The sequence below is a fragment of the Carcharodon carcharias genome, chromosome 1, assembly GCF_017639515.1.
Source record: "Carcharodon carcharias isolate sCarCar2 chromosome 1, sCarCar2.pri, whole genome shotgun sequence".
Taxonomy (NCBI): Eukaryota; Metazoa; Chordata; class Chondrichthyes; order Lamniformes; family Lamnidae; genus Carcharodon; species Carcharodon carcharias.
Window position 1 is genome coordinate 249,123,300 of NC_054467.1, and position 23,641 is coordinate 249,146,940.

The following is a 23,641-nucleotide window of genomic DNA, read 5'->3' on the forward strand; positions in this document are numbered from 1 at the left end:
TTTTTCCATGAAGCCCAGCCTCAGCAGCTCTGAGAGAATATTAGTTGTCCATGCCCCTTTTTGCAGAAAAGTGCTTCCTGACATCACCCCACCCCCTCATGCCTAAGCCTAATTTTAAGGCTTTATCTCCTTGTTCTGGCCTCCCTCACAGAGCAAATAGTTTCTTTCCCTCTATCTACCCTATCAACTCCTTTAAGCATGACTAGGTCACCCCTTCTTCTATACCAGAGGGAATACAAGCCTATTCTATGCAGCCCTTCCTCAAACGAGACCGAAAGGATCACAGATTGAATCCCTTCCAATCTTACGCTAGCTTGTTCAGCCAGAAAGAATCTAAAGACCCCAACATAAAATCCAGTTGGTTCTTAAATGTCTGCGATTTTTGTCTCTGCCTCTCAACTCTGAGATGCTGCTCGCTCTGTTAAAAACTTCTTTAATATCCGTCTCGCTGCACTGAGTACTGTCTTACCCTCGTGTTCCAATCCCTCCATGCTTGCCCCTCCCTTCTCCGTAACCTCCTTCAGCCCTGCAACCCTCTGAAAACTCAGCGCTCCCCCGATTCTGGCCTATTGTGCGTACCTGATCATCCTACCTGCCCTTCTAAAATGGCAGCACAGGCATCGAATCAATTTGCACCCTGATCGAGGTGATGAACTGCTCGCTCTGCATCTTTCTGGCAGACGCTGGCTGCATGTCTGCTAACGTTTTCACCAAGATGGCACCCAGCATGACGTGTGGCAGAAGCAGCAGAAGCCAGTTTGGCCTCCAAACGGTGACCAGAGCACCTAAATGAGGGGCGTTACTGAGCCTAATTTGCACGGCCTCCATGTTTATCTTAAATTGAAAACAAACTAGAACTCCAGCCTTGCTCAAAGATGCTTTGTTGGGGGCAGGCTTTATACTACAAGAATCCTTAGTCACCAGGTGAAATGGAAGAGCCTTTCAGGAGGTCAAACACCAAACTTATTGCCACCCATCAGTTTGCAATACTCATTCTTTCATACAGTAAGCCCACATTTGCCCAAAGCTATTTCAATTATTTTTCGGCCCATTAGTGTCAAATGAGAGAACACATTGTGCTGCAGACTCATGTAAGTGCCCAAACTCATTCCACACAGGTTATATATCAGCACTAATGAGGGCAGGACACCTTCATTCTTTTTGTTCCGAGAAAATAAGCCCATTCAGCGCCTCCTGTCTGTAATGTGTCACATCACAACCATTTGCCTGGCATTTAATCTGCTGACAGAGGGTTTGCCAGCATTATTGATGGCCAGAAACACAAAGAAGAGGATTTTAACCCCACCCTCCACCCCTGCCAAAAACAGACAGATTTGGGTCAAGTGAAGTGGTAAAGTGTTAAAAATCTAAATCCTGACCTCCCCAACCCACATCCAAGCCGCCCATTTCTGATTTTAATGGATGGGGTTGTGGGACGGGTGGGGTGCAGGTGGAGGTTATGGTTGTGGTGGTGATGAGGTGATGGGGACAGGTTGATTTGTGGTTGACCAACCCATTCCAAGGAGGGAATTTGATGCTTTAACTATTCTAATGAAGCTGTGGTGCTCAAGAAACCTGTCAACTAAATCGAGTTGAGGGGCCGCTGGATAAGCGGGTGAGTGCCTTTCCCCTTACCTACAGGATCTAGTGTGCTGGCCTAGCCAACAAACACAATAATTTGACATCAGTGCCTCCACCCCCTCCCCCCACCCCCACAAATCTTCTGATCTCCCCACCACCCCCCCCAGCCCCCATATCAAAATCTTTGAGCTTCCCTATGAGGCCTTCAGTCACATTCCAACCCTACAAATTTCCCACAAATTTTCTGACCTCTCTCCAACAGGCCTCTGATTTCCCACCTGGAACCCCTGACATTTCCACCTCGAGGCCACTGATCTCCCCCAGTCCAAGGCCTTCTCCGCCCCAGCCAACCCCACAACTTCCATTTGAGGCTTGTGACCTCCCCCAAGACCCCCAATCTCCTCTCAAGGCCTCTGATCTTCTGCCCTGTCCTGTGAACTTTCCCAAAGGCATTCAACTTCACTTTCCCTTAATCTTTCGATTTTGCCACCCCCCCCCACTCCCCCTACCATAGAGGCTTCCAACTCCCCTCACTGATGCCTCTGAACTCTGAACTGCATCGTCCCTGGCCGAATTGGACTCGACTCCCCCAATCCCCACCCTAGGCCTTCCTGCCTCAGTTAGATCTACCTGGACCTGTGGCCTCTGCTGGGCTGCCTCCTGCCCAGCTGACAGTACAGCCAGTCCATTAGAAGATCCCATTGTAGTATTCAAAGAAGAAGAGAGGTCTCTCAATGTCTTAAGCCTCATTTAGTCCTCAAACAACACCTAAAAGCAGGTTACCCAGTTATTTATTACATTGCTGTTTATGGAATCTTGCTGTGTGCAAATGGTTACTGTAATTCCTACATTATAACAGCGACACCTTCAAAAAGTATTTCATGGGTTGAGAACATGAAAATGCTATACAAGCACTGTTTTTCCTTTATTGCTTCATGGGATGTGAATCCTTGGACTGAGTGGCTTACTGGGTCATTTCAGAGGGCAGTTAAGAGTCAACCACCTTTCTGTGGATCTAGAGTCACTTGTAGGCCAGACCAAACTAAAGCAATTAATGAACCAAGTTTTTATAGCAGCTTTGATCCATATTTATATTGAATTCAATAATCACCAGCTGCCATGAGTGGGATTGGAACCCATATCTCTGGAACATTAGTCTGGGCATATGGATTACTAGTCCAGCAACATCATCACTACGCCACCACATCCCCACGGATATTAGGAGGGGGGAAATGCTAGTAAGTTTGCACTTATTGTCTGCTCCTAGTTGTTCTGAAGGCTTAGTTGGCCCTGTGCATTGATTTACCAGAAGAGGAGGCGTCAAGTGGAAGCTCGTCACCCCCATTCAAAAAGTTGAGTAAACATCATACATCCACTGGCCTATTGCGCATTTCCCAGGGAGCTCTTGTTGAAGGCCTAGAGAATCAATCTCCAACCAGTCCCCTGGTCTCGGGGAAGATAATCACTTCGAGGACACCAGGAAAAGCAGAAAACAGAAGATAAAATCAATGGGGGTAGGGGAGGGGAATCTTTAGTCTTTGCGAATTAGGTGCATTCCTAAATTTCTGGTCAACGATCCCAGTGCGCAAAGCTTTACACTGGAACTGATGAAGATTAACTTTTAGCCAAATGGTATTTTATAAACATGTTCGGCCTCCGACAGAATCCAGGACATCACAAGAAACCTGCTTCTTCACAAGATCATATCAGGTCTCTGAATTATAGGAAACAGTAGCATGGCAGTTATGTTGCTGGACTAGTAATTTAGCAGCCTGGACTAATGATCCAGAAACATGAGTTCAAATCTCACCATAGAAAGTGAGCATTTTGAATTGAGTTAATGAACGAATCAGGAATAATAAGTTAGTACTAGTAATGGTGACCATGTAACTAGTGGATTGTTGTTTTTAAAAAAAACCTTGCAGGTTTATGAATTCAGGGGAAAAAATCAATCTAGTCTATATGTGACTCCAGCCCCACCGCAATGTGGTTCACTGTATAGTTGCTCTCTGTATTCAAGAAGGGGACTTGCCACCACCCTCTCAAGGGCTTTTAGGGATGGGCTATAAATGTTGGCTTTGTCAACAAAGTGTGATTGAATTTTTAAAAAATTTGCAGGGGTTGCCCCGATCCTGCACCAAAACATCAGCAGAAACACTGGAGAAATAATGGGGAACTGGAAACCACTCCACGCACACCTCCCACCCACCCCCCACCACCGACCTGCAGAAATTTAGGACCAAAGTCATCAGATCAATTTGATTTCACTTTCCAATAAACCAAGCCTGCCACCTCCACATTAAAGCATTTAATCGTCCCTTAAATTAATCCTCTTACCTTCAAACACCGCAGTTGACTCAGTGGTTGATAGGAACATTAGGAACCTGCTCCTCTATTCAGTTAGATCATGGCTGAGCTGCAGCTCAGCTCCATTCACCGCATTATAATCCCCCTACCTAACAAAAGTCGATCAGTCTAAGCCTTGAGAGCTCCAAATGTCCCTTGGCATCTACAGCTTTCTGGGAGAGGAGGGACGTGGGGAAGAGAGGGTTGCAGGTTTCTACTAACATTTGTGCGAAACAGATTGTGTGCAGAATGGCAGAATGCAGAATACGGGGTTTTCGCCTTTCATAATTGTGCCCTTCCTACAGGTCTCTGGGTCTCCATGAAATTACTTTCAGGTGATCTGGAGCAGATTCGAAAGGATCACCCTCACCTGGTGGACAGGAACACAGTGGTCGCGAGGAAAATGGGATTTCCTGAGATCGTCATGCCAGGTCTGTCTCCTGCAAATCTTGTTAATCCTGCTGCATGACTGCACAGAAATGATATCTTAACCAATTAAGGGTGCTCTCATTGTGTTTGAGCTCTGGGATACTAGTGCATTTTATCTTCTCCCTAATCTTTTCAGTTCAATATTAAATCCAGATTGCATAAATAAATGTGATGTATTGCTAAAAAAAGAGACAGGCTGTCAAAACTTCTCACCTTGCACTCATCAGGACAGTTTGCAAGAATATCAATAGTAAAGGGAACAACCTTTCATAATGCTTGAGAGGAGAGTACTGATTGGTTGGCAAGTGGATATTGATTGGTGATCATTGATAATTGCCAATTAATCAGCACTCTCTTCTCAGGCAGTCTAGATTACTGTTCCCTAAACTATTGATATTCTTGCGAACAGCTCTGATGAGTACAGACTGAACAGCTTTGATAGCATGACTCTTTTTTCAGCAATTCTCAAGTTCTTTACTACCAAACGATTATTTAAATGTGATGTCTTCTGAGACAAGGAGACCCGAAAGGTCCCATCCCGCCTTCAGTCCTGGTCTGTATTAAGTGAGGTGATCATAGAGCGACAACACTGAAGGAGGCCATTTGGTCCATTGTACCTGTACTAATTCATTAAAAGAGTTATCCATTAACGGACATAAAAAATGGACAGGCAGAAAAATACCACCAAGCCCATCAAACCACTCCCACACACCATGATAGCTAGGACATCATGACTGGATAATTTAATTACTGTTCTTCTATTCAGTCAACCGAATGACCTGTGAGATTTAGTTACACATTCTCTACATTGGTCATGAACCTACAATTAGGGCCACTCACTGTTCATTCTGCAGCCCTTCAAATGGTCATTTTCAAGTATACATCCAATCCAGTGAGACTGGAGAAGCCGAGATGTTCTCCTTAGAGCAGAGTTAGTCAAGAGGAGATTTGATGGATGTGTTCAAACTCATGCGCCGTTTTGCTGGAGTAAATAAGGAGAAACTGTTTCCAGTGGCAGAAGGGTCAACAACCAGAGGACACAGATTTAAGGTGGTTGCCAAATGCACAACTGAGAAGGTGAGGAAATATTTTATTACCCATCAAGTTGTAACCACATAGGTATGAGGGCAGACTTGGCCCCAGTGGACTGGGCAGGAAGACTACAAGGTAGGACGGTTGGTGAACAGTGGCAGATATTTAAGGAGATATTCAATTCCTCCCAAGTAAAATATATCCCAATGAGGAAGAAAGATGGTAAGAGGGAGGAAAAAGCATCCATGGCTAAGCAAGGAAGTTAAAGATAACTTAAAGGCAAAAACTAAGGCATATCAAATTGCAAAGGTCAGTGGCAGGATGGAAGATTGGGAAACTTTTAAAGATCAATAAAGGGTTACTAAAAAAAAAATAAAAAGAGCAAAGGTAAATGATGAAAGAAAATTAGCACAAAATGTAAAAACTGATAGCAAAGCTTCTACAAGTATATAAAAGGAAAGAGTAGCTAAAGTGAATGTTGGTCCCTTGGAGGACGAGACTGGGGAGTTAATAGTGGGGAACACAGAAATTGCAGAGACGCTTAATCAATATTTTGCCTCAGTTTTCACGGTGGAGGACACTAGTACCACCCCAATAATAACAGATAGTGCAGAGGATATAGAGAAGGAGGGACTTAGAATAATTGCCATCACTAGAGAAAAAGTACTGAGCAAACTATTGGGATTAAAGAGCGAAAAGTCCCCAGGACCTGATGGCCTACATCCCAGGGTCTTAAAGGAAGTGGTAGTGAAGATAGTGGATGCATTGGCTATAATATTCCAAAATTCTGCGGATTCTGGAAAGGTTCCAGTGGATTGGAAAAACCCTAATATAACACCCTTATTCAAAAAGTGGGGGAGGCAGAAAGTAGGAAACTATAGACCAGTTAGTTTAACGTCTGTCATTGGGAAATTGTTGGAATCCATTATTAAGGAAGTAGTATTGGGGCATTTGGAAAGTCAAAATGCAATCCATCAGAGTCAGCTTGGTTTTATGAAGAGTAAATCATGTTTTACTAATTTTCTAGAATTCTTTGAAGATGTGACAAGCAAAGTAGATAATGGAGATCCTGTAGATGTAGTATATCTGGACTTCCAGAAGGCCTTTGATAAAGTGTCTCACAAAAGATTAATACACAAGATAAGATCACACGGAGTTAGGGGTAATATATTAACTTGGATAGAGGATTGGCTAACCGGTAGAAAGCAGAGAGTTGGGATAAATGGGTCTTTTTCTGGATGGCAAGCTGTAACTAGTGGGTTGCCACAGGGTTCGGTCCTTGGGCCTCAACTATTTACAATCTATATTAATGACTTGGATTCATGGATAGAAGGTACTATAGCTAAATTTGCAGATGACACCGAGATAGGTGGGAAAGTAAGTTGCGAGGAAGAAATAAGAAATTTACAAATGGATATAGAGAGCTTAGGTGAATGGGCCAAAATTTGGCAGATGGAGTTTAACATGGATAAGTGTGAGGTTATCCATTTTGGTCGGAAGAATAAAAAGGTGACTTATTTTTTAAATGGAGAGAAACTTCAGAATGCTTCAGTGCAGAGGGACCTGAGTATCCTTGTGCATGTATCACTGAAAGCTAGTATGCAGGTACAGCAGGTAGGCAAATAGAATTTTGGCATTTATTGCTAAAGGAATAGAGTATAAAAATAGGGAAGTGTTGATGCAACTGTACAAGGCATGGTGAGATCGCACCTGGAGTACTGAGCACAGTTTTGGTCCCCTTACTTGAGGAAGGATGTAATTGCATTGGAGGTGATTTAGAGGAAGTTCACTAGATTGATTCCAGAGATGCGGGGCTTGTCTTATGAGGAGAGATTGAGCAGTTTAGGCGTATACATGCTAGAGTTTAAAAGGATGAGAGGAGATCTAATTGAGGTATATAAGATGATAAAGGGGATAGACAAAGTAGACATGGAGCAGATGTTTCCCCTTGTGGGGCATTCTAGAATGAGAGGCCATAGTTTTAGGCTAAGGGGTGGTAGATTTAAATCAGAGATGAGGAGGAATTACTTTTCTTAAAGGATCATGAACCTATGGAATTCACTACCCCAGAGTACAGTGGATGCCGGGACGTTGAATAAATTTAAGGAGGAGATAGACAGAATTTTAATTAGTGACGGGTTGAAAGGTTATGGGGAGAGAGCGGGAAATTGGAGTTGAGGCCGAAATGAGATCAGCCATGATCGTAATGAATGGCAGGGCAGGCTCGAGGGGCTGAATTGTCCACTCCTGCTCCTGGTTCTTATGTTCTAAGTTGTACTGATCTGGAATGCACTGCCTGAAATGGTGATGAGAGCAGATTCAACAGTCACTGTCAAAAGTGAATTGTATAAATATTCAAAGGGAAAAATAAACACAGGGCAGTGAGGAAAGAGCAGGGCAGTAGGGTTAATTGGATAGCTATACCAAAAGCAGAGACACAATGGGCCGAATGGCCTCCTTCTATGCTATGGTCCTCACAATGGTAACCTTGATCTCGGAAGAGGTGCATGGCATTTTGCACCCAAGGCCTTCCTGATCTGCAAAAAAAAGCTGCATGAAAATGGTATGGAAGGCAGAGCAAAATTATTTCTCCAGCAAAAAAAAATTAAGTTTGGCATTTCGCCACCTGATTCACCGGAGGGAGATGCAAACCCGGCCCCAGAACAAACAGAGGATCCCAAATGTGGCCTAAGCAAGGCTCTATGTAAATTTAACATAACCTTCCTACTTTTGAATTCTACCCCTCTAGAAATAAACTGCAGGCTTGCAATTTTTGTTAACCTGTATTGCTACTTTTAATGATTTGTGCTTCTGAACCCTTAGATCTCTTGGTGCCTCCAGCCAATTTAGACTCTTATTTCCCGATGAGTATGTGAGCGCTATATTTTTCGAACAAACTGCACTTCACACGTTTACACATGATGAAACTAATTATCTGTTTACATGCCCATTCTGTATTTTGCCGCCGTCCACCTCACTAATTTAGAGCCATCTACAAATTTTGACATTTGTACTTCCAATTTCCGTGTCCAAGGGTTGAATTTTTAATCAGCGGCCAGGGGCGTTCTGGGTCCCAATCCCAGTGCCCCAGCCAATTAAAGGCCAGGGAGCAGGCTCGCTGTCCAATCAGGGAGAACAGGTGGGCTCCCGATGCTTGACATCCGAGGGCCTCCAGCACTGGGTGGTCATCAGTCCCACCAGCTGAGGTGGGGGCTGTCCATGTAAAGAGTGCAGAGAGCAAGGTCAAGTGAGGGGGAGTTTATTTTAAAAAAGCCACAGCGTCTTCGCCGGGATCGAGGGAAATCCCTCCAGGCGATGGCCAGCGGTTGCAGCTGTGGCCCGGCGGCCATTTTGCATCTGGGCGGTCCATTGTGCTCACATCTCTCCCCCCACCACCCCCCCCCCACCCCCTGCCCTAAGCCCACCAGGCTTCCCACATTGCCAACTGGAAACCCCAGCCAACATGAGAATTAAATTTAATTGGCCTAAAGTGGCCATCCGCCACTTGCCAGAGGGCAGCCTCCCTGTTTCCCAGCTGCCCTCATTCAAAATGGCTCATTGTTGGGAGCGTGGTGGTGAAGCGGCCAGCAGTCTGGTGGCACCACATTGTGGCAGCACATGCCTCCGATCCCAACCCTGTCCTTTTTGGGAGCCCAGCCCCAAAATCATGAACGTAAACAGTGAACAATAGCGCTCCCAGCACCGCTCCCTGTGGAACGCCTCTCCCCAAATTCTGCCAGCCTGAGGAACTATTCTTCACCTATCAGTTTTGTTTCCATCTTGCTCTCCACTTTGCTCCTTGTCCACTAACTCCACCTTAATCATGGGTAGGGAAGTACAGCAGAATGGAGCAGGTGGAGGAGAAGGAGAAATCTGTGTTATCGTTGCCTGTGCAGCAGAATATAGTGCAAAAATTTATCGCAAGTGAGATCTGTTCCAAAGCAGCAAGGCCCTTGAGAAAACCCCTTTATGAGGTATTTTTAAAGCAAAAGAACCAACAAACAATGTCTGCAGATGTCCAATAAGGTAACTTCAAACTGATGAAATGCATGAAAAATGGTCAGTTACATAATGAACTGAGAGGTCAACAGGATCTGTATTACGTCATAATCATCACAAAGTAACAGGACATTAACAGTCCTAAGACTATAAAAGACCAAGGACTAATATCTGAAGTGGAAAACAGAGTAATTGCCTTGACAGAGTGTCTACCTGTCACATTATTGATTGCTACTCACTTTTAAAAATAGGTTTGAAATTTTGCTTTAATTCGGAAATTTCCTCAACTGTGAAATTAAGTCTGCCTAAAGATAAATAAAACCAAGTAAAAAAAAAAATCCCAATATTAAATCCAGCTTATTTTTCATTTAAGCTGGTTAGTATCATTCTCATCTCTAGGTCAGAAAGTTCAAGCACCTCACCAAAAATTTGAGTGCATAAATCTGTCTGGTTCTTCAGTAAAAACACCGAGAGAAGTGCCTTACTTCAGATGAGTGGTGAAAAGCAAAGCCCATCTTCCCTTTGCTTCAGGCTTCATTCATCCAGTATCATTATGTCAATTTGGAGTTCTCACCGTGTTTGAGTCTTTCTTCTCTCAGTCAACTCAATCAAACTGCACAATCATCTCACTGCTGCTTATGGGATATTGCTGTACTCAAAATCGCTGCTATGTATCCTTACATAACCATAATGACTGAACCTTAAGAAAAACCTATCTTTCTATAGCGCCTTTCGCAGTCTAGGATGGCTGAAGCACTTTGCAGCCAATGAAGTACTTCTGATCACTATTGTATTGTAGGAAATACATCCAATTTGCACTCAGCAATGGCCCGCAAGCAGCAATGTAATAACGGCCAGATCACCTGTTTTTGGTGATATTAGTTGAGGGATAAATATTTGTCAGAACTCCCCTGCTCCTCTTCAAAATAGTGCTACAGGATCTGTTCTGTTCAGTGGAAGATAAATGTGACCACAGTTTATCTGAAAGATGCACCTCCAACAATGCAGCACTCCTCTGTGCTGTGCTGGGAATGTTAGCTTGAATTATGTGCTCAGGTCTCTCAACTGGTATTACTGAGCCATAATTGATGCCTTTAACATGAATTTATTGGTTGTTAAGTACTTGAGCTGATTTGATTTGATAAGTTGCTATATAAATTAGGACACAATTTGTCATATTATTATAAACTGTTTCAAGTATATGAAATGTTATTGATTTTATTAAGATTATAATTATGTTTCCTTTATATTACATAAAATAGCCTAGTTAAGGAGGTAGGATGGGAATATCATGTTAACAGCTGTAAGAAAGCTTCCCCAGTGCCTTTGACTATTTGCCTTTTGCTGACTTACATGAGTCGGCTGGGATAGTGTTAAGGACATGACAACTGACTTCAGTGCACATTTGTACACTGTCCACAATAGATGAGCACAGGATTGAGCTAGGCTGTGAACCCACCTTTAGTTGAGGACACTTGATGCCTGTGCTTGCTTGTGAAAAACAACCACTGGGATGAAGTAGAGAAATTTACCCAAGCAAGAACTACCCTCTTAAGGAAAGGTGAGTAGAAGAGTGAGGGAATCAAAGAACAGCATGACGTAGGGTCCCAGCAACATTCCCTCGCTAGGTGAACTCAGTTTACCTCAGTTGGACTCCAGTGTCTCTCACAATTCAATAAATTATTTGTATTCATTGTCAAGGTTGTCTTCTGGCACAATGGGTAGCGTCCATGCCTCTGAGTCAGAAGCTCTGACTAGGACCTGATGGCCAGGGAAGGTACGATCATAAGATAAAAGCAAAAAACTGCGGATGCTGGAAATCTGAAACAAAAACAAAAACAAAAATACCTGGATAAACTCAGCAGGTCTGACAGCATCTGCGGAGAGGAATACAGTTAACATTTTGAGTCCGTATGACTCTTAGACCATAAGACATAGGAGCAGAAATTAGGCCAATTGGACCACCGAGTCTGCTCCGCCATTCAATCATGACTGATAAGTTTCTCAATTCCATTCTCCTGCCTTCTCCCCGTAACCTTTGATCCCCTTACCAATCAAGCACCTATCTATCTTGGTCTTAAATACACTCAATGACCTGGCCTCCACAGCCTTCTGTGCCAATGAATTCCATAGATTCACCACTCTCTGGCTAAAGATGTTTCTCCTCATCTCGGTTCTAAAAGGTCTTCCCTTTACTCTGAGGTTGTGCCTTCGGGTCCTAGTCTCTCCTGCTAATGGAAACATCTTCCCCACGTCCACTCTATCCAGGCCTTTCAGTATTCTGTAAGTTTCAATCAGATCCCCCCTCATCCTTCTAAACTCCATCGAGTATAGAGCCAGAGTCCTCAAACGTTCCTCATATGTTAAGCCTTTCATTCCTGGGATCATTCTCGTGAACCTCCTCTGGAACCTCTCCAGGGCCAGCACATCCTTCCTGAGATACGGGGCCTAAAATTGCTCACAATATTCTAAATGTGGTCTGACCAGAGCTTTATAAAGCCTCAGCAGCACATCCCTGCTTTTATATCCTAGTCCTCTCGAAATAAATGTCAACATTGCATTTGCCTTCCTAACTATCGACTTAACCTGCAAGTTAACCTTAAGAGAATCCTGGACCAGGACTCCCAAGTCCCTTTGCACTCCAGATTTCTGAATTCTCTCCCCATTTAGAAAATAATCTATGCCTCTATTCTTCCTACCAAAGTGCATGACCTCACACTTCCCCACGTTGTATTCCATCTGCCACTTCTTTGCTCATTCTCCTAACCTGTCCAAATCCTTCTGCAGCCTCCCCACCTCCTCAATACTACCTGTCCCTCCTCCATCTATTTGTATCATCTACAAACTTAGCCAGGATGCCCTCAGTTCCTTCATCTAGATCATTAATGTACAAAGTGAAAAGTTGTGGTCCCAACACTGACCCCTGCAAAACTCCACTAGTCACCGGCCGCCATCCTGAGAAGGGCCCCCTTATCCCCACTCTCTGCCTCCTGCCAGACAGCCAATCTTCTATGCTTGCTAGTACCTTGCCTCTAACACCATGGGCTCTTATCTTACTGAGCAGCCTTCTGTTCGGCACCTTGTCAAAGGCCTTCTGGAAGTCCAAGTAGATAACATCCATTGGCTCTCCTTTGTCTAACCTACTCATTACCTCCTCAAAGAATTCTAACAGATTTGTCAGGCATGACCTCCCCTTGATGAAACCATACTGACTTTGCCCTATTTTACCATGCACTTCCAAGTATTCTGAAATCTCATCCTTAATAATGGACTCTAAAATCTTACCAATGACTGAGCTCAAGCTAATCAGCCTGTAATTTCCCGCCTTTTGTCTCACTCCCTTCTTAAACAGGGGAGTTACATTAGTGATTTTCCAGTCCTCTGGGACCCTCCCTGACTCCAGTGATTCCTGAAAGATCACCACTAACGCCTCCACTATCTCTTCAGCTATCTCCTTCAGAACTCTGGGGTGTAATCTGGGGTGATGGGACGCAGCAGGCCTACCCGCCCACACAAGCCAATCCCCAAAGTTAACGGCCACCTCGGGCCAATCGAGAGAGGCTGACTGGGATTTTTAGTTGGCCCCCAAGGTTTTCCGAGCCAGCAAGAGCCGGTTAAGCTGCCAGCGGACTAATTGCCCTATCACCTGGCATCGAGGTCCATTACTGAAGGAAACAGTTGCTTTGCTGCTTGTGAATTCTAACGCTACTTCAAGCGGAAGAGAGCAAATACACACAAAGAAAAACTTTGCACACGTTTGGGCGAGGTATCGGAGGTTAAGTTGCGGATACGTAAAATTGACAAGGAAACAGGCCAGCCAACCCATTTGAGACCGTGTGCAAATGGTTCTAAGCTACTGGGCATGATTTTGAGGTCGCAGGCGGGCGCGGTGGGCAAACCCTAGTGAGGCCGGAAAACGGCCCACCGCGTGTGACCGGCACCCAACTATGATTTCACGCTGGCTGGCCAATTAAACAGCCAACCAGCGTGAGACCGTCGATAGGCTCAGCACTACCGGGCTGGGGGGTGGGGGGGGGAGGGGGGGGGGGGGGTGGTGGGGGCGGGGGGGGTGGGGGGGTGGGGTGGTGGTGGGGGGGTGGGAGGAGGCCAGGCGCCGAAGTCTGTGCGGGCACGCGGTGGGGGGGTGCGGGCGGGGGGGGGGGGCGTGAGGGGGGGGTGGTGGAGCGTGGAATGAAAGCTCCCTGAAGGCAGAGAGCTGCCTCGAGGAGCTGAGGAATTTTAAGCCGTGAAACAAAGATTTGGAAATGGAGGAATAAAATCTCCGCACCATCAGACTCCCTCACGTGAAAATGCAGATGATAAAAATTAATATCGGAAATCTCTTCCTGCCTTTGGATGAGGCTTCCTCAAAAATCCAAAGGCCGCCTGGCTGATTCGTCCAGCTGCCAACTGTAACGTTGGACGGGCAGCGGAAAAATCGCACTTAATTAACATATTAATGGCCTTAACAGGCCACGTAATTGTCGGCGGGCGTGTTGCCGACTCTCGCGCGTGCCCGCCGACCGAAATATCGCGCACTGTTTCACGCTCGGGTGTGTCGGGAGCGCAACCGCATACCGAGCGCAAAATCCTGCCCCGCATATCCCCACCCTTTCCTGTTGTCCAGGCATCAAACAACGTCTCAACGTCTCAAGGGGGGAGAAAGAGCAGAGGCTTGTTTTTAAAGAAAATGTTAACTTGCCATTTGGATGGTCTTTTATCAAATGTGTTACAGCTGATAAAATGTAATAAATGTGATCAAAGTTGAACCCGTCAGCAGTTAACACAGAAAACCAATTGTAATTGACTCTAAGACTAGAATACTCCGCTGAAGAGACTAACAAATCTAAGGAGAGAAATTAAAGTGCTCGACACTACACAATCTCATGCTTAAGTTAGGGCCTGAAAATAGGACTGCCTGTAATTGATTGTCTAGATCCTACTGTCTCCTCATAACCTGGGTATCAGCTGTCGCTCAGTTGGTACCAATCTCGCCAGTTAGGCAGAAGGTTGTGGGTTCAAGCCCCACTTCTGTTACTTCTGCACATAATTTAGTCTGACACTCCCAGTGCAGCACTGGGAGAGAGCTGCACCGTCAGAGGAGGCATTAAAATGAGATTCCGTCTGCCCTCTTAGTTGGGCTTAAAAGGTCCCATGACATTTTGAAGAAGAGCAGGGGAGTTCTCCATGAGATCCTGATCAATGTTTAGCCCTTAGCCAACATCACTAAAACGGATTATCAAGTCATTATCATATTGTGGTTTATGGGCAATTCCAGGGTGCAAGTTGGCTGCTGAATTTCCCAGTGACTGCACTTCAAAAGTATTTCATTGGCTGTAAAATACTTCGGGCAATTCTGATGTAGTGAAAGGCATTATATAAATATAGAACTTCCTCTCTTAGTCTTTTACAATATTTAGTATTCATTTAATAAACAGATGGAAAAAGTGTCCTTTGAACAGTGGCTATTCTGGCTTTGCAGCTCTTTCTCAGGTTGATACAAAAATCACAAAGATTCACCGGGGGAACCTTGTTTTTCTTTTCCAAAATCCAGGTGATGTCCGGAATGACATTTACGTCACTGTGGTCCAAGGAGAGTTTGATAAACAGAATAAGACCACTCAGAAGAATGTTGAGGTTACGATGTGTGTCTGCGATGAGAAAGGAGATATAATTCCGGTAAGATACTTCAGCGTGCTGGAGCCTATTCCTCCCTATTGCTGGCAGTTCCAGGAAATAGGAAACGAGGTTCCCAGTTCCAACTGTCAAGAACAAAAGGAAAAATGTGAGAATCATAGCCCTAGTGGCATCAGAAAAATCTCACGAATGATCTCTACTTGAACAGTTAACTTGCCCTCTCTCTTTTCAGATGCAGAGTGATCTGATGTGTACTCTCATTTTCTGTCTTTCACTAGGGTTAGATAGATTTCACAGCTCAGGAGCAGGCCATTCAGTCCATCTGGTCTAATCCAGTGTTCCTTTCTCCCTCATATGCTTAACCAGCTTGCCTGCAAGTGCTATTAAGTTTCATTTTACATTCTTACCTTTGCATTGTTTTTCGTGTTGAGTTCAACTGCAAAGGGACACTGTCTCCATGGAAAGATGCTTAGTGAATCCATGTGTTTGAGGAAGAGATGTTGTGCAACATGACAATATCATTCCCCCATAGTACAATGGTGCAATATGATAGATATCCAAGTTTTCCAAGCATACTTTTCTCCAAGTGATACCCCTTTGAGCTTGTGCCATGGATGTCTTCAAGAATATTGCCTACTACCAGATTGTACTATGAAGGTAACCACAGCTGATATCAAAGTCATGAGGAGACAGTAGGATAGACATTCTAGCGAGACTTGAACCCACACCATTCCTGTACTATATTTAACAAATTGTATATATGTGTATTTGGTTCTTGGGGTATGGGGAATATTGGCAAGGCCCTTGCTAGGTGCCCTTAGGGCATCAAGGTTCAACTGCATAGTGTGGAACTAGTGTCCTGTATTGACTATTGGGTAAGAATATTGGGTCCTTCCGTTAAGTACGTTCGTGAACCAGTTTGATTTTTAACAAAAAACTGGCAGATCTCATGGGCATTTTCTGGTGTCAGGCCTCGCACACAGCCTCCCTCCACAGCCGGCAGCCCTAAACTCTTTACAGAGGGTGACGGGCCTGCCCACTGCAACCACCAAAACCCCAAACACCCCCACTCCTGGGACAAAAATTAGCTGAGGCCCTTTCTCCTGAGTCGAGAAGTTTCCTGAGGGAGTGAAAACTCAGGCTTTGGTTAGGCAAGAATATTAAGGGTTATGAACCGAGGCGAATAGATGGAGTTAAGGTCAGACATAATCTAACTGAATGGTTGGACAGGCTGAAGGGACTGAAGGGCCTTAAACTGGCCCAAATTCCTGCTCCCCTCAGGTCGAAATCTTGCTCTCTGCCCCCTCCCACCCCATGACCTCTGGGAACTGTGTCTGCAATGGATAAGTTGCAGGGGAAGAGATCATATAAGAATGCAACTCCTGAAGGGATGCATCACCTCAGACAGCAGCGATAAAGTCTCCGTTGGGAACTGTAGAATTTTGTGCATGGAAAATTAAAGAGATCTGTGGGTCCTGGTTGACAATAAATTGAAGCGATCGCAAGAACGCTCGGCAGCAGTGAGAAAAGCAAATCAAATGCTGGAATGCATTAAATGTTCAATATTGAGCCGAAATAGTGAGGTAATCCTGCTACTGTATAAATCATTGACGTGATGACACTTAGAATATTGTGTACAGTTCTGGTCACCTCAATACAAAAAGGATTTACAGCTATTGGAAGAATCTAGGAGAATGCAACTAGAATGATTTAGAGGATGAAGGGTTTGGATTATGAGAAACGATTATGTAAATAGGCTTTCACTGGAAAAAGAGAAGTTTTTAAGATTCTAACGGAATTAGATGATGTCCAGCTCGAAGGAGCTATTTCGCCTTAGCCAGAGCTGTAGAATCAGAGGACATGACCTGTGCTTGAACAAGGGGTACATTCAACACTAATCCATGGAAGCAATATTTCAGTGAGTAATGCAGTCTCTGGAGCAGTTTTCCCCAGAAGATGGTTTGAGCAGTCATCACTTATTCATTTAGATGCAAATTAGATTTCGTTCTGAAAGTCACATTTTGAGATGCGGTATGTGAGTAAGTAACTTGAGGTGTGACATTAGCGGCAGGATTTTTCGGATGGTGGAGTTTCCTGCCCTGCCACCGGTAAGAGTGGGCGGGGAAGACATCCCCGTCTACCGCAGCAGCCCCGCAGCCGTTTAGCGTTCTGAGGAGCATTAACTGGCTGGAGAAGGGCCTTCCTCCCCTCATTCAGGTGAAAGTTCCGCCTCAGAGAGCTGCTGACCAACCTGCAGTCCCAACAGCGCCAGTAGCAGCAATGGCTAGCACAGGGACTACAAGCAGTCTCCAGATTCTAAGTCCTGGGGTCCAGAACTAGGTAAGTGAGGAAGTGGGGGTTGGGGCGTTCTTATCGTAAAAAGGGGAGGTGAGGCCCGGTGGAGATACGGGGTGGGCGTGGGGGGGGTGGGGGAATGTGGTGGTGAGGGTCTTGATGGAGAGGTCAGTGAGGAGAAAGGATAGCCCGTGGGGGCAGACTTTGGAGTGGGGAAGAGGGGCATCACTCGATGTAGAAAAGGATCCTTGAAGGAGGTCACCCACCCCCCCAAATCCCCACTTGCCACCCAAAGCCTGAGCAGGGTGACCTGCCGAGCTGCCCCCACCCCTTAACCCCTGTGGGAAGCGGCCCTTATGTGACCATTTATTGACCACTTAAAGGCCTCAATTGGGACGAGGACAGGCAAGCTGCCCTCAGCTTCCCCTGCCCCTCATAAAATTTTGGACAGGTTGGGAGCGGACAAGGAGGGCGGCGGGAAGAGCATCTGGGGGATTTTAACAGGCCCCAAACCTGCAAACCCGCCAGCGAGGGCCTGGAAAATTCTGCCCTGAGGTGTAGCATGCTTGGGAGAAACAGATGTAGGAAACACGGCAGTCATTTTGCCGATGGCACGGTCCCACAAACAATGACGAGAGAGCAACCAGATAATCTGCTTCAGTGACATTTGTTGTGAAACGTGGAAACATTAGCTAGAATTTTCCCAGTTGGATCATGATCCCCATATCAGGATTGTTTTGCCCACCAGTGGAACTTTACAGGCTGTGGCTAATTACAAGCCTGCCTCCATGTTCACTGTCCTGTTAAGTCAGGCAGGCAGGTTCCCAGGACAGGAGGCCCAATCAGAGGGCTCACGCCTCAGGGTGGCGGGCAGCCCCACTGAGGAGGGCACTGCTGAAGCAGAAAGGTGAGCGCGAGGGCTCTCTCTCTCAGGCACCTGCTGCAAGTTTGAAAATGAAGAGGCCTTCAGCTGGTAGGGCTATCGGTGCGGAGGGGGAGGAGGAAAGCCAGCTGGCAACCCCCCTACCACGGGGTTAGTTTTGGCCGTGGCTGTGGGTGGTTCCTTCATTGGGGCCTAGGTTGACTGCCCCAGTCATTGTTGCCAGGAAGTCACCTCCAAAGAGCTGCCAGCATTCTGCACTCAGCAGGTGGCTGCTCTGCCATTGCCCTCGGAAAATGTCCCTAAATGGGGCGGGGGGTGGGTGGGGGGGTGGTGGTAATTGGCCTAACTCTCAGCCCAGCTCCTGGAAACTCTTCCAGCAGCGCAACGATGTCGAGGAGCTGTCCCGAGACACAACCATCCGAATTTCCCTGCCATGACCCTCAGCCTTCACTGACGCCTGGGAGGCTGGGAAAATTCAGCTCATAGGAAGAGGAATGGGCCATTTCTCTCCTTGAGTGTCTTCCACCATTTTTTGAGATCATGGCTGATCTGTGACTCTTCTCCACACATTTGCTTTTACCCCCACACCCTTTGGTTAACTGGAATCTATCAGTCTCTGATTTGAAAGTTACAATTTTCCTTTGTGGAAAAGAGTTCCAAACTTCTCCCGACCTTTCTGTGCATCAGTGTTTCCTAACTTCACTCCTGAAAAATTTGATTCTAATTTTAGACTACACCCACCTAGTCCTAGACTCCTCGACTAGTGGAAACAGTTTGTTCCACTAAATGTCTTGAAAGGTTCTATCAAATCACCCCTTGTGGTGTGTTACAGATCACTCAGGGAGTCCGAGGTGCTATGGCAAGATGCTTGTTGTAGTCTGGAGCAATGGATACCGATGGTAGAGGCTCCGATTTTCTTTCCGTCTCATGGCTGACCAGGAATCTCTCCCACTCTTACCGCCTGCCATTGGCATGTGTTGGAAGGATTTTCAGGGGATACTCAACCTGTTTGGCTGCATTATGAATGGCCCTTTCCTGGCCAACTCAGAGGCAGGGATGCTACTCACCGTACCACAAGGCCTCCAAGTCACCTCTTAACATCCTAAATTCCAGAAAGTCGAACCCTAGTTATTGCAATCTTTATATTCCATCATCTAAATCCCTAATAAGTACAGTGAGGAACTGAGGCCCCAACACAGATCCATGCAGGACACCAATCATCACATCCTGCCAATTACTTGTCCTTTATCCCTGTCACTCAGCCAATTCTCTCACCAGGTTAAATAATTCAATTCCAAGAGCTAATGAGAAGGATAAATATTGGTGGCCAAGACACTGGGGAGTACTATATGTACAGTTTGGTTACCACACTTACAAGGGAAATTGTAAATTTCAAATCGGAGGCTGATGGGTTGCAGTTAACCAAAGGTATTAAAGGATGTGTGGTAAAGGCAACTACATATGAGGCAGTTCAAAGAATATTTACTATGCTTATTCTTTGGGATGAGGGGCATGTCTTATGAGGAATGCTTGGGCCTATACGCATTGGAGTTTAAAAGGTGATCTTATTGAAAAGTATAAGGTTCTTGAGGGGGTTTGACAGAATAGATGCTGAGAGAATGTTTCCCCTTGTGAGGGAATCTCAAACTAAGGGGCACAGTTAAAAAATAAGGAGTCTCCCACCTAAGACAGAGATGAGAAGGAATTTCTTCTCTCTCTGAGGGTGGTTAGTATTTGGAATTCTCTCCCTTAGCAAGTAGTGGAAACATTCAAGGCAGAATTAAATTTGATCTACAAGGGAATCAAAGTTCATGGACGTAGGGAGGAAAATGGAGTTAAGGCCACAATCACATCAGCCGCTATCTTATAAAATGGTAGAGCAGACTCAAGGGGCTGAATGGCCCACTCCTCCACTCCTGCTCCTATCCCTTACATTCTTTTTGAGAACCTCCCTGCTCTCCTTCAAAATAGTGCTTTGGGATATATTTTATGTGGGAGGACAGATAGGGCCTCAGCTTAATGTCTCATCTGAAAGCCGGCACCTCCAGCAAAGCAGTGACTTCCTTGAAGCTGAGCCTGGGAGCGTCCGTTTAAATACCTTGCTCAAGCTTTTGGAGTAATACTTAAAGATGCAACCTTCTGACTCACTGCCGAGTGTGCACACGCTAGGCCAGGGCTGACAAAAGAACTTTGTCACCGTGCATTGACACGAAGTAGGTAGATCCCTTTTTCCTGAGCTGTCAGCATTCACCTCACAAGTGCCAAGATAGAAAGAGGTATTACCTCCTGTAATGTCTGAAGGGATGTTATCTCTCCAAGCAGTTTGTCGTTATTAAAATACAACCTGTCGTCTCTATATAAGTAATGTAATTATTTCAGCCTCACATGAATATCACACTGTGCCTTCTCAAAAAGTAATCAATTTTACCACCCACTCCAGACATTTTATTAATGAAGTACTCGGAGCATGGACTGGCAAGAGATGGAACTTTTATCTCAAATGAGAAGCGGGCACAATTAATCATTTTTGAAAAGTGTAGCTGTGTGGAAATTGCTGCTCTAATTTTTTATTTATTTTTCCTCTCCCTGCACTGCCCAGAATGCCATATGCCAAGGTGCTGGAGACAAACCTGTCACTTACTACCAGTCGGTGGTTTATTACCAACTCAAGCAACAGCACTGGATGGAGACTGTCAAGGTCAGTGTGAGCTTTTTTGTTAACGGCTAGAGATCTAAATCAGAGTAAGTAGACTGGACACCGAGGAACGAAAAAGTTTCAGTGAGCTGCTTAAACAGGCTGCGCTGCAAAACCAGATGGCAAGGGAATAGAAATGAGTTGTGTTCTGCTCCGAGTGGTCATTGACTCGAAACTTAAACTCTGTTTCTCTCCACAGATTTTTTTTTAATTCTTTCATGGGATGTGGGCACTGCTGTCAAGGCCAGCATTTGTTGGCTATCCCTAATTGCCCTTGAACTGAGTGGCTTGCCATACCACTTCAGAGGGTATTTAAGAGTCAACCACATTGCTGGTGGGTCTGGAGTCACACGTAGGCCGGACTGTGTAAGGACAGCAGATTTCCTTCCCTAAAAGGCATTAGTGAACCAGATGAGTTTTTTTTTTATGACAATCAATGATAGTTTCCATGTTCACCATTACTGAGACTAGCATTCAATTCCAGATTTTATTACTTGAACTTAAATTCCACCAGCCATGTTGGGATTTGAACACATGCTCATTAGCCTAGGTCCCTTGGTTACTAGTCCAGTGACATTACCACCATTCTACAATCTCACCCTGCTGTCTGACCTGTTGAGTGTTTCCAGAATTTTCTGTTTTTATTTCAGAAATGGACTATGTGTGTGTGTGTGTGTGTGTGTGTGTGTATGTGTATGTGTGTGGGCTGGACTTTATGGGGTGCCATTAACCCCTGACCCCAGCTAAAATGTTATGGACCCTGCCCACGGTCCAGAGAGCTGCCCTGCAACAATTTAAAAACAAAAAAACTGCGGATGCTGGAAATCCAAAACAAAAACAAAAACAGAATTACCTGGAAAAACTCAGCAGGTCTGGCAGCATCGGCGGAGAAGAAAAGAGTTGACGTTTCGAGTCCTCATGACCCTTCGACAGAACTTGAGTTCGAGTCTTTCTTGGACTTTTCTTCTCCGCCGATGCTGCCAGACCTGCTGAGTTTTTCCAGGTAATTCTGCAACAATTTAATGCTGACAGCAGCGTTCATTGCTTTAAGACCAGAGTCTGCCCCCAACAAGGGAAGAGGTTCCACTCTAGAGAGCTGCCGGCCAGCAGCTCTGTAGTCCCAGCAGTGCCAGCCAGGAGTGGTGGTCACTTCTGGGATTAGGGGCTGTCCCACCATGCTGAGGAGCCCAGATAGGACTGGGGTCTCGGGTCTCGGTGAGGCGGTTGAGGGTGGGCCTGGTTCAAGTGGTCAGGTGGAGTGTTAAAGGGGAATGACCTTGGGGGTGGGGGGAGGGTGCGGGGTGGGTGCCTCCGATCAGCTCAAGCCTCAAAAGGAGGTCCTTCCGCTTGCCTGACGCCAGCTGTACAGCTAGAGCTGCTGGGTTTTCTGCATGGCTTGGACCTCTCCCTTACCACTGTGGGTAAAGTGCTGGCAAGTGGCATGATGAGGCCCCTAGGTAGCCATGAATTGGCCAATTAAGGGCTTAAATAGGCCGAGTGGCAGAGGGGATGCCTCACCCCCCATAAAATGTTAGGGAGATTGGGGATGGGCTGTTAGGAGGTGGGAAGGCCAGCCAATGGATACAGCATGGTCCCACTGCCCCACCCCCCACCCCACCACCCCACCCAACCACCCCACCCACCCACACCTCCCACCTTGAAACCGGCAGTAGAGGAGAATAAAATCCAGCCGTGTGTGTGGTGGGGTGGGCGTGTGAAAGCTGAGATGGAGTCGAATACTCCAAATACCTAAGGATCCTGTCAAATCCAATTTCAGCTGTAATAGTCCTATTTATTGTGGCCTGGAGTTTCTGCTTGGTCGCGCTGACCTTTTCTTTTTGCCTCAACTTCCCCAGTTTCAGCCAAGCTGACGTAACATCGCTTTTCTCGAGTTTCTATCATCTTTTGCTCTCGTTCAAAAAGCGCTGCCCTGGAATCAGGCCTCGCCCTAAAAAACTGGCCATACCCCTGAGGTGAATTAATCGATCACCGCTGGGAGTCTCTGCCAACTGCCGACTCGGGCCTTTCAAGGAGGCCCCAAAAACTCAGCTGGGTCTGTTGGGTGCGAGAACATTAGCATTACGCATTTTTTTTAATCTGCTCATGGGATGTGGGCATGTCTGGCCAGGCCAGCATTTATTGCCCATCCCTGATTGCACCTTGTTCAGGCAGCTTACGAGTCAACCACATCGCTGGTGGGTCTGGAGCCACAAGTAGGCCAGGCCAGGTAAAGACGGCAGACTTCCTTCCCTAAAGGGCATTAGCGAACCAGATGGGATTTTACGACAGTCGACAATGGTTTCATGGTCATCATTAGATTTTTAATTCCAGATTTTTATTGAATTCAAAATTCACCATCTGCCCGGGTGGGATTCGAACCCTGATCCCCATAGCATCACTTTGGGTCTCTAGAACACCAGTCCAGTGACTAGATCTTGAACAGTTTTTTTTTAAGGTTTACTAAGTAAATTCATCACTGTGCACCAAGCTTAGAAAATAGTTTGGCACATTTTTTTTAAAAGTCATTTTCAATTTTTTTTAAAAATTGGGTTACACACAGGATTGAGACAGTGATGGAAAATGCTTAATTTTTTTGTGTGATAAATTCCTCTCCAGTTGTATTACTCAAAATGCACCAAATAATCACTCTTAAACATATCAAGGAACATTTTTTAAAAACAAATTAAAATAATGGTGTAAACCATGCAATGGTTTGTAACAGATCTTGTGTTAGAATCGATCGG

The 23,641-nt window shown here is 45.6% G+C and overlaps 1 protein-coding gene across 1 annotated transcript in view; it reads left to right on the top strand.

Moving 5' to 3' along the window:
- LOC121278030 (dedicator of cytokinesis protein 2-like) overlaps positions 1-23,641 on the top strand; it is a 1,199,266-nt gene that overhangs the window by 271,900 nt on the left and 903,725 nt on the right. Inside the window, exons 13-15 of the mRNA XM_041188048.1 lie at positions 4,233-4,358; positions 14,942-15,066; positions 20,802-20,900. Coding sequence (XP_041043982.1) covers positions 4,233-4,358; positions 14,942-15,066; positions 20,802-20,900 — 350 coding nt within the window. The remainder of the gene's footprint in view (positions 1-4,232; positions 4,359-14,941; positions 15,067-20,801; positions 20,901-23,641) is intronic.